Source organism: Eleutherodactylus coqui, chromosome 13 (genome assembly GCF_035609145.1).
Source record: "Eleutherodactylus coqui strain aEleCoq1 chromosome 13, aEleCoq1.hap1, whole genome shotgun sequence".
Classification (NCBI taxonomy): domain Eukaryota; kingdom Metazoa; phylum Chordata; class Amphibia; order Anura; family Eleutherodactylidae; genus Eleutherodactylus; species Eleutherodactylus coqui.
This window is the reverse complement of record NC_089849.1, coordinates 49,131,756-49,146,336: the sequence shown is the minus strand read 5'-3', so window position 1 is coordinate 49,146,336 and position 14,581 is coordinate 49,131,756. Positions and strand designations below refer to the sequence as shown.

General features: G+C 45.5%; 1 protein-coding gene across 3 annotated transcripts in view; it reads right to left on the bottom strand.

The window, feature by feature from the left end:
* The window catches only part of CDK5RAP1 (CDK5 regulatory subunit associated protein 1), a 34,910-nt gene extending 20,537 nt beyond the window's left edge, over window positions 1-14,373 (bottom strand). The window contains exons 1-8 of one of the 3 annotated variants that reach the window (XM_066586274.1): window positions 14,315-14,373; window positions 10,611-10,878; window positions 7,049-7,152; window positions 4,919-4,953; window positions 3,256-3,356; window positions 2,888-3,098; window positions 1,613-1,733; window positions 881-1,111 (exon numbers count right to left, since the gene is read on the bottom strand). In XM_066586274.1, coding sequence (XP_066442371.1) covers window positions 881-1,111; window positions 1,613-1,733; window positions 2,888-3,098; window positions 3,256-3,356; window positions 4,919-4,953; window positions 7,049-7,152; window positions 10,611-10,866 — 1,059 coding nt within the window. In that variant the 5' untranslated portion in view covers window positions 10,867-10,878; window positions 14,315-14,373. Of the gene's footprint in view, window positions 1-880; window positions 1,112-1,612; window positions 1,734-2,887; window positions 3,099-3,255; window positions 3,357-4,918; window positions 4,954-7,048; window positions 7,153-10,610; window positions 10,879-14,055; window positions 14,201-14,259; window positions 14,279-14,314 lie in introns of those variants that run through there. The other 2 variants (XM_066586276.1, XM_066586275.1) reach the window with 2 other exon arrangements.
* Between the last annotated feature and the right edge of the window lie 208 nt (window positions 14,374-14,581).

Sequence of the window (14,581 nt, the reverse complement as noted above, 5' to 3'; positions counted from 1 at the left end):
AGTGTAGAGTGTTACTGCTGTTATGTTAGTGTAGGGCTCTTTACAGGGTTGAAGGAATGGGTGCCTCAAACACTTGACTGAAGGGCTACAAACATCCACTTCCTACTCCAGCTTACAAAAGAGGTGGTAGTTAAGTGGCCATAAAAGCCAATTCACACACTTGTGGGCGCCTTTCACATTAAATATTACAAGATACGCGATGCACAAAACACCTTTTTTTCATACAAACATTTTCTGCAAACATTGCATATTCATGAAGCCCGCATCCAACTATAATGAACGTAAGTGCTGGAAATATTTTTAAGGTCATCGCTGAACTGCAGATTGCCTATGAGTGCTATCATTTGAGGAGTTTTATATAAAGCACATTGTCCTACTAGTACCTGCTTACCGAAACTCCTTTTTTTTCCCATTAAATGATTTTTATTGAATTTTTTTCTTCAAAAATTTAAAATATCCGTCAATACAATAATAGAACTCCGTAAGGACATCAGTTTCCATCTTATATCATCGGGCCATATCTGAAACTCCATCTTTAACATCAAGTCACATATCCCATCATTAACTTTTCATTGTATTTACTCATTTTTCAGGTTTCTTTTTACTCTGCTTCTAGGGAGCAACATGAGATTAGTATAGTACCTTGAGCCAACATGCTGACCCTTATTTACCTCAATTTAGTGGTTGTAAAGCAGCAGAAATCGGACGTGACGTAGTTTCCAGATCTTGCAAGAGCACAGAAGTGGTTGCATTCAATGTAAAAAGGTTTAGTAAACCAACGAGCATTTCTACTCCCCATCAAAGTGAATGAATAAAAAGATAACCACTCCCTTTTTGTCGATAATAGGTTTTTCTATACCACTTCTCCCCCGTAACCAACCTCGTCAGGGAAATCCTTAGGATGTGGTGATGTAAAGCGTATTCTCATTTCTGGGTCTATTCTGGAAACCTGATCCAGAAGGTCTACAAAATGAAGTCCGCCTTGTCTTGGTTTGTAGATTGTACTAAAGCCACGACTAAGGGGTGACGTTTCAGTAGTAGGAAACTGAACCGCAGACGTGTCACAGTAACTATTGACATTCTGACCAAGTAAAGTCACCTCCTTAACGCCCTGCAAGAAAAAAAGCATGGATTTACAAGAAATGTTTAGATCCTTGCTAAAAATTAAAGGAGCAGCTGTAAAGAATCATTTTGAGGAACAGCTAGGGTAGTCACTCGCTCTGCAGCCAAATGCAATGCTGGTATTCCAACAGTGTCCGAACACACAACTCATCGTTTATTAGCAGGGATGGACTAGAACAGCAGACAACCAATTCAAGTGCCACTGCTGTCTACAACAAACAGAAAGACTCCAGTGGGCAAAAGTGCAAAAACTGAGCAGTGGAAAAGCATCACTTGTCCAGCTTTCTGTTGCACTATACAGATGGGAGGGTCAGAGACTGGCATAAGCAGCAAGAATTGATGAACTCTTCCTGTCAGCTGCTCAGAACATGTCAGTACTTCCATCTAATCTGCAGCAACTGCACGAAGCTCTCCTGCCCACAGAGGCCAATATCCCTGCAGAATGATTTCAATGCCCAATGGAATCTATGCTGTGATGAACTATTCATACCTGGCTGGAGAGCATTCGAACTTCCTCCAAAATAGAGTGGACGGGCCGACTCCTCTCTCTCCCACGTGTGAACGGCACAATGCAGTAGGTGCACATGTTATTACAGCCACGCATGATGGAGCTAGAAAGAGAAAAAAAACCACTAAGTAATAGCGAGGACATTGTGATTTCACCTACTTCACTCCCGGCTTAACTGCTTGTGCAACCAGTCGATTTTACCTTAAAAAGATCCAATGTAGTTTTAGGAGGCCTCGCTATCTGCAAGAGTTGTTGTTCTTTAAGTGCCATCTTCTGGCACATATACAGTAGAAGTCATTTTTATTTCTTATTACCCCATCAGGGCTGTAAGATGACCGAGAGTCTGAGGGGCAAGCCTCACTTATGCTACAGTGTGCAGGACTTGATGGAAAATTTAGGGCTTGTAAAGAAGCCCTAAAAGTGGCATACAAAAGAAATGACGCGTGCAGGGATTGCAGGTACTAGTAAGTACAGGTTATTTTCACATGAATGGGCTCATCAGGAAACCCACTTTAAACGAGTATCCCCATCTTTCGCATTCATGACATATCAAATGGATATGCCATACATAGGTCAGGTCTGGGTTATATGCTAAATGGAACCTAATGAGCTCAAATATGCTGTCCAAGCAGCATGCTATAGAGCAGGAGGAGCTGATCAGATTTATATATATCCAAGTTTTACGAGGAGTGTATGAGTGTACATAGAGGCTGTCAATCACTGATAGGACCACCCATTGGACCATTAGACTCAGAATGTGCGGACGTTTAAATAAATCTTTCCCCAGAAAAATATATATCAATCTACTCTGCTCCTCCTGCTCTATATGATGCCCACCGTTCGGGATAGCATGTCTGAAATGACACATCACCTTTAAAGCAAAAGTAACCACACGGCGCTCTTCATTTAGTTCCAGAGGAGTTACAGAATAAGCTAAGCACTGATTGTATGAGGCAATCTCATTACTAAATGCAATGATGTCAAGAAGAGTACAAAATCTCTAATTTGGGTTGTGGATCCCCTGGCTTCCAGACAGATGATGGTTGCAGAACCGAGAACTGAATCCATCATGCATTTATTTTGTGGATATGTGATAAATATGTAAGATGGGAATATTCCTCTATATACCTTCATAAGATCAAGGAAGCTTCCCTTCGTTTCTGAAGGGACTCTTGAGATGACATACTGTTACAGTGATGTTTGCCAACACTTCATATTATTCCTGAGACACAATCACCCAAGTACTAACTTACTTACACGAAGGATGAAATACTGTTGGAAGAGGTCTGAACTGGCATGACGTCAGCATAGGTCTCATCTAGTGAAAGAAGCACGTTAGCAGCTTGTTGACCACTCTCTGCGACAGAAAGCAGTCTTGGCAGATCACGATACGCATCAGGGCCGGCCAATATATCCACCGCCTTCTCCCTCTGCAGGATCTCCTCTTTCAGCCTCTCTGCCATACACCCTTTGTAAAAGCAACACAAAGTATTGAACATTACAGCAGGTGTTATTAGCTATACTTGTAGGATGTGTATTAAAAGTCATTATACAGACTTTAGTTTTAACAGTAGAGATTAACCCTTATAATGCCGTCTATTGAGCAAAGATACTGTATGACATACCTAATAAACCAATCTTCAAGGGGCCTTGGGATTTTCCTCGCTTCTGTTTCATGAAGGCAAGTTGCTTTAAACGGTTCCAAATAGTCTGTTCTGCCTTCTCTCTGTAGATTAATGTTACTGTTAGTTCTATCATGTAGTTGACTTCTCCCTGAATTATATACAATGACTTCTGTGTTTAACTGGGACAAAAGTAATTATATTACATTATTACACTTTGCAGAAGATTTCCTTTAATCTGGCCTTTAATAAACAGGCAGTTGTAAATGATCACAGAATACAATATAATGTGGAATTTCACAAGATCAGAATCAGGAGACTGAGAAGAAAGTAGAGCTAGGAAGCTCCTCAAGCTAAAAACCAAGTTACAGCAGGATATTTAGAGTTAAAACTTTGGACTTTTTTTTCTAAAACAATGGTGGACAACCTTTTCTGCCCTGGGTGCCACATTGTCAGACTGTAGCACTCCCAAAGGCCACAAAAGAACTTAAAGGGAATTCCAAGTTTTACAAACATGCCTAGGGGGCTGATAAGTATGTCTCGTGGGTCCAGCACCATCACTCCGGTCCAGGAAGCTGCTGCAGCAGTTGTGAGCTGCTCATCATTTATGTTGACCACTGCAGCTGGGGGTGCTGACGCAGTGGGACAATTGAAAGGCAAGTTAACTTCAAACTTGGCAGCAAGACCCAGTTACAGCCATGATCCTGCTATGGTTACTGCAGGTTCAGCTTCTGTGCCCACTTGTAACCTATCACCATACACATACAGCACGGTAGGCAGGTAGTTCCGAAAAGCTGCTGAACATCTACAGAGCTTGTTGGGAAGGGGTTAACTGTCTCTGTGGAACTTGTCTATATGTGCCCTTTGTAGCCTATATATAGCTTTTATACAACCACATACAGTAAAATTTTGCTAATCTAACAATCTGGGATTCTTCTAACCAGATATTTGACAAATATAATTCAAAATTCTGGATTGCTAGGAAATTACGGCACAAGTCCTGCACCAGAAGGAAAACTTGTCAAGCATCACCTGTCTCAGAGAGATCAAGAATGAGGGCTCATGTCTACAGATGGGTTTGAATTCCAAGATCTGTGTGGGGCACCATAGAAGAGATTACGGGCGTCTGCAGCTTAATTAAAGCATGCAGATTTGCTTTGTGGACCTTCTGGTGCAGAAAACAAATCGCAGCATGCTTTATTTTGCCACGGATCCTGCAGGGACGGCTTCCATTGAAGTCAACGGAAGCCGTCTGATTGTCGGATCCCACGGGAAAACAGGAGATTTTTAAAAAAATAATAAAAAATATTTCCGCTGCGAATGTGCAGTGGACGTGCTGTCTGGCAAGCACGCCCCGTATAGCGGCGCGCTCGCCCACATGCACAGAGGAGAAGACTGACGACCCGCAAGTATCCGGACAGGCAAGTAATGTTCTCATGCTGCAGGCGGTGTGGAATTCCACGGCAGGGTTCCCGCCCCACGGAACCTGACTCGCCCATGTAGATAAGGCCTAAATGTAACAGATTATATTATTCTTCAATTTTCTTTCATCCCATTTTCAGGCCCATTCCCCCCCTCTCCCCCAGCTAAACTGTTGACTGACAGCAGTAATGTCTGATCCAGCATTTTAATATACGGTACACAATCAAAAACATATTAACATTACCTGATAGAACAAGTGACCAAGAGTATGGCATCTGCCTAAAAGAATGAAAGAAATTCAATTAACATATGTAAATCAGCAGTAAAAGCTAACTCTTCAGATCACCCCCATAGCCCATAGTAATATAGCACATGGAGTTTAAATATGGATTTCTTTACTTGCATACACTCATGCTAAATATAAGAGGACTAGACCTCTCAATAATGTGAGTCAACAAATACAGTCCCCTCTATGAAGCAAATAGCCAGTCTGTGTGCGCAGAGGGAGGACAAGAGGGAGTACAAGTATACAAATTACACATTTGAACTTTGTGTCCTTTCTACTATTCATTCATTAAATTTATGTTATGGGGTGGTCAAAGGTGAGAGATTCCCTTTAAAACATATCCGTCACCAAGAGAGATAGGGGGGAAGTTAGTGTAGACAGTGACCTGCAACTAAGTAATGGAAATGGGGGTGGATCGGTGCATGGAAAGGCAGAACAGTTAGTAGCATTAACTCCTCTCTTTGGTGGGGGCTGACAGCCCATAGATCCAAGCAAGAAGATCTTCTCTGAAGGGTCACAGAAGAGTTGGTGTTTTTCTGTGCCACCTTGTCTTTGGGAGATAGGACATCAGCAAGGAAGTTAGTGGCAACCCTGCTGTCCCTCCTCAGTAGGATAGTAGGGGAATTCAGTCACCCTGTAAACCTAAGTCATCCAAAGAACTCCAGGATCTTGAAGACCTGCAGAAAGAAGGTCTGCCTCCTAGGGACCGCAAGTTAATACTGATTCAGTTGAGTGGCTACAGGAGGATGATAGCACATAGGAAGAGTTAACTCTTCCTTCGCTTAGTGTCCACCTCCTAGTGGCAGAAGCTATACACAGACTTTTCGCTGAGTCCCCCAATGACTAAGCCGAGAAATTAGGGCTATTTAGTTTATTAAAAAGATGGTTGAAGGGCGACCAAATAACTATGCATAAATATATCAGGAGATAATACAGAGATCTATCCCATCGTCTATTTATACCCAGGGCTGACTGTAACAAGGGGGTGCCGTCTACGTCTAGAGAAAAGAAGGGGGTTCTTTACTGTAAGAGCCGTGAGACTATGGAACTCTCTGCCAAAGGACATGGTGATGGGAAATTCACTAAAAGTATAAGAGGGGCCTGGACGCCTTTCTTGTGCAAAACATTACGTTATAGTCACTAATTATTTCAAAAGGGTCGGTGATCCATGGATTATTCCAATGATCAGGTTGGAGTCGGGAAGGAATTTTCTTCCCCTATAGGCCGCCTGCACACGGGCAGAAATCCCGCGGCGGGATTTCTGCCACTGAAAGCCTGCATAGGAGTGCATTACAATACGCACTCCTATGCAGATGGGTGCGGTTTGGCCGCGCGGCAAACCGCGGCATGGCCTATTTCTGTGCGGGGCTCGCAGAGCCCCGCACAGAAATGTCACTCATCCGGCCGCTGGCTCCGGTCTGCGCATGCGCCGGCTGCCAGCACATGGAAGAGCCAGGGCCGCCGGGCGCGGGTAAATACGCGCTCCTCCCTGCAGGCGCTGGGGTCGGGTCCCGCTCGTCTGCAGGCGCTGGGGTCGGGTCCCGCTCGTCTGCAGGCAGTCATAATCAGAAAAATTGTCCTCTGCCTCGTGGCATTTTTTGCCTTCCTCTAGAAAGATCAACACTGGGAAAGAAGGGGGGTGGCCGGGGGAATATATAGGCTGACCTACCTGGACAATACATTTGTCTTTTTTCAGCCTTACACACTATGTTAATCTAAATCAGTTCCATATTTGCAGAAAACTGTTTTAACACTGACTAGAGGCCAGTGTTATGTGCCATGTTCAAAGAGAAGACTCTACTGGGTTAAATCGCACAGCAGGTCTGCAAGAAAAAAAACACAAAAAAACATGTCCAAATCCACATCATCTAAGTGCGAATTTAGCCGCTACAGTCTTTCAGCACAATTGTTGCATGCTTTCCGTTGTGGAATGCCTGCGGAGATTATGCAATGTGTGAAGCAGCCATAACAGTGCATTCACACAACGCTGATTTTCTTGCAAATATGTAGTAGATTTCACCAAACCAGTGATGTGCCAATGTACCCAAAAAATGTAAGTGTTCAGAATGACAAAACTGCACAAGTTACCTCTGTAGCTGAATTAACTCTGATGTACCCACTCTTCTGTAATATAGACCAGGCAATTTCAGTATCATTAACGTTCATCTGACAGCCGTAGGTCTCAAAGTAAACTAAAACATAAAAATGGTATATTGAACAAAATTATTCATACAAACACGGAATTGAATGATTCAATGGTTTTAGTCATAATAATAATTCACATATACCATCATTAATCTGGAAAACAGGAATATAAAAAGGTTAAATGGAAACTGACGTTTTACACAACTTCTGCTCATCTAACAGTCTGTGTTTCATCAATCTAGAAATATACACATTGTCTATATAAAAATAAATCAACCAAGCACCTAGAAGGCGTTCTCAGAATCTAATGAAATTTTATGCGTGCGATTGTAATGTTGATATAGCGTCAGAGCAAAAGGACAAGGCTGTCATCAGCGGCCAAACTAAACCTGGATTCACCGCTGAAGACAACCTGGTTCCATTCTGTAGCATCCAGTTTTGTCATTCATGACACCACTGCATATGGAGGCGATGGTGGGTGGTTGGCCAGTACACATAATAGGCGCCGTGAGACCATATGTTTTTCAGCCAAGCACCTGGAAATAGTCCATACAGGGGCCTGTAACGATGGTGCCAGTTGTCTCTGGATGGCAAGACTGTTCATTTAACCTCCCCATAACGCTAATCATTTGCATATCTGCCTGAGGTGTAACTGTATGACGAGTTTTGTAGAAAAACAACTCATAGGTTTTTGATTTATCTGACGAAGTGTACTTGCAGTAAAGCTTTTACGTTTTGTTGAAAATCATGTTCCTGCTACTAGGGCTCTTCCTTCCAGCAGCTTTGCAATTCACTGTCTTTCGTAAGGCCTTTGGCTTCTCTAGTAACAGGGACATGGGGACACTGCTAGTTGCTACACACTGCAGAGGGGTTGGCATTCAGATGCTGTCTTGCGGCTGATTGAAGCAAGGGCTAAACAAGGCAGCATTGGAAGTATGGGAGGGGGAAGTCCCAGCCAGTACAGTGCTGGCAGAAGTACTCCTTAGGACATGTACCCCATGTAAACGGATTACCAACAGCAGGGCAGCAGAAAAGCAGGAACATTTAAATTGGAAACTGAATTGACAGCATCTACTTTGAGCTTTAACCCTTTCCAATCCACTGTCTGACCTCTGAAGACATTATGATTTAAGGCTGTACAGCTCCGATGTTGGAAGACGTCCGTCGGGGTTCTCTTACTGTATATTGCCAGCCTCTCTGCTGTCGGAGCCTATCCAACGTGTGACTTCATGCAGTACTGGCTTTAGCCAGCAGATAGCGCCGTTGTACAACGGCAGAAAAAGGGTAAGCCCCCTAGGAAAACCGGGATACAAATTGGATTGGAAAGGGTTAAAAGCTGCAAAGCAGCAGCAATGGAGACCTTGGCCGTTTTTGAACACTCAGGTAAACATATGTTTTTGATATCAGAAATACTTAGTTAACATAAACAACCGAAAATTTAATTCAAGCGTGTCTCATATGAGAAAAGTGTAAGGGAGGAGATTGCAATAAAGAGGTAGCCAAGCGCTCACTCTGAAAAGCCGATTGGTGCAGATCTATTGAAACCAGAATTTCCTGCACATCTTCACCATTTAATCAGCAAGTATACACCATATGCAGCGCACTGAACTATTAGCACTAACTGGGCAACTTTTATGTAACCATTAGGTTTACTTCGGCATTATTAAAGGAGTTTGCCATAACAGAAAAAAAGAAAGGCGGTCAGAAGAGGTGTCGTGTCTCCTTAAGGAGAGCACCCAGAAGGCACGTGGAGACACCCAGTAGGTGAGTGAGTTGAAAGGGGGGGGGGGGGCGCGAGGGAATGGCATAGTCTCTCCCCAAGCAGAGCATCCGGAAGGGGTGTGGAGACACCTAGGAGGTGAGTGGGGAGACTTACAAGAAACAACTATCTGCGTAGGGTTTTCTGGCTTGCTTCCCCTTTCCCAATCATTGTTTTAAAGACTTTTAAAGTCGTACACTAATTTGCAGGAATGCTGCCATCTAATAGGTGGCGCTACAGAGGTTTTGTTCCGTCTTCCTTATTTGCATTAAAAAGAAAAAGAGAAATTAAAAAATAACAAAAAATGTCAGCTTCACAAAGCAGTATTCTAAATTTTGCACTGGACATGAAGGTCCAAAATACTTGATTATGGGAGGATTAAAGGGATTTTCCTATGTTGAAATTTATGCCACAGCCACAAGATGTCAAAGTGTGATAGATGAGGATCCCACCTCTGGGCCCTGCACCTACTACCAGAACAGGTAGTCACCAGACCCCCTTCTGGCTTATCTCGGCACTGGTAACACAAAAAGCCAAACTGGCTGCTGTATTCTGTTTCTGTTCCTCCAATAGGAGTGAATGAGAATCATGAAAACAGCATAGAAGAGCCAGCTTGGCTGTAATCCAAACTACCTGTGGCGTACGGACCGGTATTCCCATCTCAGTCATATGTGTTTGAGATGGGAATACCCTTTTATATAGCATATGAAAAAAAGCAGAAATAGGAATCTACTCATAAAATGCTAATATTGGAAGTGTAGACAGAGGAATTCAGATGATCTGCAGGGATAAAGGGAAATTTTAGTAAGATACCAAATAAAGTCTCCCTTCTAGTTGTACAGTATGTATGTTTCCTAATACATGGGCAGACGGAGCCTGCATACAGGCATATGGAGGAGAAGCAGGAGAACGGATTGCTTAGTTCCCCTTTCCCAATCATTGTTTTAAAGACTTTTAAAGTCGTACACTGATTTGCAGGAATGCTGCCATCTAATAGGTGGCGCTACAGAGGTTTTGTTCCATCTTCCTTATTTGCATTAAAAAGAAAAAGAAAAATTAAAAAATAACTCAAAAAATGTCAGCTTCACAAAGCAGTATTCTAAATTTTGCACTGGGTGTGAAGGTCCAAAGTACTTGATTATGGGAGGATTAAAGGGGTTTTCCTATGTTGAAATTTATGCCACAGCCACAGGATGTCATAAAAAGTGTGATAGATGAGGATCCCACCTCTGGGCCCTGCACCTACTACCAGAACAGGGCGTCACCAGACCCCCTTCTGGCTTATCTCAGCACTGGTAACACAAAAAGCCAAACTGGCTGCTGTATTCTGTTGCTGTTCCTGCAATAGGAGTGAATGAGAATCATGAAAACAGCATAGAAGAGCCAGCTTGGCTGTAATCCAAACTACCTGTGGCGTACGGACCGGTATTCCCATCTCAGTCATATGTGTTTGAGATGGGAATACCCTTTTATATAGCATATGAAAAAAAGCAGAAATAGGAATCTACTCATAAAATGCTAATATTGGAAATGTAGACAGAGGAATTCAGATGATCTGCAGGGATAAAGGGAAATTTTAGTAAGATGCCAAATAAAGTCTCCCTTCTAGTTGTACAGTATGTATGTTTCCTAATACATGGGCAGACGCAGCCTGCATACAGCCATATGGAGGAGAAGCAGGAGAACGGATCGCTAAACTGGATGACGGAGCAAAAAGCAAAATATCTGTGAAATTGCAATCCAAACCTTTGTTGTAGATGAGTGAGGGACTGTCTGTGATATAATGAGGGAGATCATCATCATCTTCCACAGAGGAAGGGTCAGGAGCTACTGGGACAGGGTTCACAAAGTCTTTAAGGTGCGGCCCCGCAGCCACCCTGGATCTGAACTCTTCCTTCCTCGCCGTGGCTCTCTGAGATCGTGCGATGCTGGAACTTAAACTGCGACAGGAAAACCACAGTTTGGCCCGACATAGTAGGCGAGATAATTTCATGGACTCCATGGAGAGTAATACCTGGAATAAAAGAAAATAATCAGAAAGTTGTATATTTGAACATGTATTCCCATCTCAGACATTTATGGCATACCCGAAGAGCTCCCCACTGATCGCCAGAACGGGGGTCCAGCTCTGCTGCCTGAGGTTGCCAAAATTACCAAAACTGCCAGTCTGGCATTCTTTGCCATTTTCATATCTCCCTTGGAATGGAATGGCACAAGTAGAGCAGCATAGCCGGTTATGCTATTTCCGTAATCCCGACTACAAAAACACAAGAAGCTTCAAAAACCCTAATGGAGACCCAATCATGGAGCTTGGCTCTATCGGTGTCTCCCAGTCATTATATAAAGGAGTACTATGGGGCATGATTGGCTATGCCAGGATTGGGGGCCCAAGACTTTTCAGGATCATTTCTGGTCCCCACGGTCCGACCCCACTGATCAGACATCCAATCTATTAATCATCAATGTCTGTGATGGGGAGCAGGTACTTCCTCTCCACCAGTAGGATATGTCATAAAGGACGGGCGTCCGACCTCAGGAATGGCGCAGGTTTGTAGCTGCCTGCACAGCCGACGGCCAGGACCATCACTATGCAGAGAGCAAGGCCTTGAGGTTCCATCACTTTGTACAAGATGTCACTGCCATCTACTCTTAAGAATAATGGCGGTGGTTACAAAATAGATGTAAGGGCTAAAAGTTATTTGAAAACCATGTTGGCTTGTAGTCATCGCAGCCCTTCTTCTACGTAACGCAATCAGGCCCCTGGAAAATACAACGTGTCGCATTAATAAAACAACATGTCCTCATACGGCCACATCGCCCAAAGAATACTTATAAGGAGTTACGGCTTCCGGAATGAGACCATGGAAAAAAAGAATAAAAATCTCCACGTACTCAAGGCCATACCGGTAATAGGCGGCATCCTTAAGAGTGAAGAGGCGTGTAAATATGCCCTTCGGCTTTATTCACACGGGCGATGCGTTATTCCGCCAGCCGCATTGCAAACAAAAACGCATAAACGAGAGAAAGCCGCGACCAAACGAGAGAAAGCCGCAGCTAAATCTTGAAGTTTCCTGCCCGTTCACAAGGCCAGATGCGACGTGTGTGTGTGTGTGTATATATATATATATATATATATATATATATATATATATATATATATATATTCTGTCAGCCGGGGAGAAATCCTTCAACTGGCTTAACAGAGCTAACTGACTTAGTCTGGCCGCGCTACAAAGGTCCCTCCCCCTCTCTCTGGCGGCAAGGCCCGGCAATAGAAGCTCCCATGGAAACCTATGGGAGCTGCCAGCAAAGGGAGGGAGAGTTTAGCAGAGCGAGCCACCACTAAACTCCCTCCCCCCTTCCTTTTCTGATGGCTCTCATAGGGGTCTATGGGAACCGCCAGCGTATTCGGGACAAAAGACAAAATCTATCTTTGCCGGCTGCGTGTATAAGCGGCCACCGGAAACGGCGGAGTAGTGACATCTTTTCCCACCGGCCGGTTTTACGTGGCTAAAAATCCACCATCTGAACGAATGCATTGACATCCAACGCTTCAGACGGCGGCGATTTTTAGGTGATGTTATCACAACAAAATAGCCGCGATAAAACCGCTCGTCTGAATACGGCCTCACGCGTTGAATCGGGTGTAGAGGGACTGCTGCGGATTCGCAAAGGGTGAAATCCACATCACGATCCGCACGTAGATGGGATAAATAATAGAGATGAGCAAGTATACTCACTAAAGGCAATTGCTTGAGCGAGCATTGCCTTTAGCGAGTACCTGCCTGCTCGAGACGAAAGGTTCGGGTGCCGGTGGCGGGCGGGGAGCTGCGGGGGAGAGCAGAGATCGCTCTCTCCCTCTCTCCCCCCCTGCTGACTGCCGCTACTCACCGCTCCCCCGCGCCGGCACCCGAACCTTCAGTCTCGAGCGGGCAGGTTCTCGCTAAAGGCAATGCTCGCTCGACCAATTGCCTTTAGCAAGTATACTCGCTCATCTCTAATAAATAATCAATTTTCACTCTATGCGAAAGTGAAGAAAAAAAAGAATTGGACCGCACTCGCATTCCACGTGAGCGTGAAACATTTTTTTTTTCACACATGAAAACCGTATCTGCAGCGAAGCGTATTGCGCATTTTTAATGCCTAAATGCATCAAGATCACAGAGGGAAAAAAAAAAAGGCCTGCGCTGTGGGTCGGCCTTCACTGACCGCATCACACTTGTCCGTGCGAACACAGCTTTAGGACGCCTGCAGACGTGCGGAAATTCTGAGGCCGGATTTCCCGCGGAAACTTCTGCCCGTGGAAGCTGCCACAGGATTGTGTTAGCAAACGCAATCCTAGGCAGACAGCCGCGATTTGGTCGCGGGGCTCGCAGGGCCCCGCACTGAGATCTTACTCCCCGGCCGCCGGCTGCGGTCTGCGCATGCGCCGGCACATCAAACAGCCGGAGCCGCAGAAGGAGGGGAGTGCTGCTTGGATGGGGTCCCGCTGCGAGAATTCTCACAGGCAGATCCGACTGTCTGCAGGCGGCCTTAGACATGCAGATTTTATGGCAAGTTTTGCGCCACTTGTGAAATCCTCCCAGGGTCCCGCTCGGACGGCCGTGTCCGGTCAGCATACAGAAGAGACGGGCGGCGATGTACTCAGACCGCCGTGTGAATGAGCGCTAAAGCCTGAATCACGTGCAGCGCGTACAGCAGCCTGGCTTCTGTCTACAAACGTCTGGGCGACTACAATACACGCCATCATAAATGGCGCTGCACCGCCCATTGGACCCGGACTCCAGGGCGGACTTGAACCGTGCTGCCTGGAATCGGTTCTTCCATGGTTACCGCCGTACAAGCGTGCGGTCCTGCGCCGGTCCGTGTGAGGCCAATCACAGTCTCGCGTGAACGTAACCAAACGGATGCCTGATGCAGAAGCAGCCGGGGTCAGCGGCGGCCATTACCGGGGAGATTCTACTGAGCTGTCTCCTTTGGCGCAGCAGCGGCCAGCGCTCACCTCGCCTGTAGCACAACATACCAGGGTTACGCCATATTTACTCTGCGTCGGAGGATCACTTCAGAGCCCCCAGCGCGGGCGACAGACCATGCTGGAGACGCACTGGGTACGATTACACACAATGGCAGCGGCGTTACCGGTATTTTAGTTGTTCGAGGCGAAAACCATAAACATTACTGAGACGCGAACCTGGTGTTAGCACGGTGACCCTCCGGTGACATAAATAACCGGGTGAGCTGCAACACTGCAGGGTGGGTATGGGAATATCACAGCAAGCAATATACATGGCGCACCACAGCCTGAGAGGGGACGAGCACCGCGCATGCGCAGGCTGACTGACTGACTGACTACCCGGAGTCCCTCCTCACACGGTACCCTCCCGGCGAGAACTACCGTCAATGACAAGTCCCGCCCTGACAGAGGACATGCTTGCCGGCACAACACTCACCGGCAGCAGGAAGCATGAGCCACGTGACCGGGGAAAAGGGGGAGGAACCCAGAGGGAACGTAGAGAGGACTGAGCCGAGGCGTAGTGCGAGGTGTTATACAGCTTCCGGCCACTGGGTGGCGGTGTAGAATGCAGTGAATTAGACAGATAGTGACATGAGATTCCCGCCAAAACAGCGTCTGAGTGCTGGAATGTCCTCCGTGTAATGTCCCCTGTTGTGTGAGGGGGAAGGTTGTTTTGGGGCAGCCAGGCTTCCCGCGTTTATAG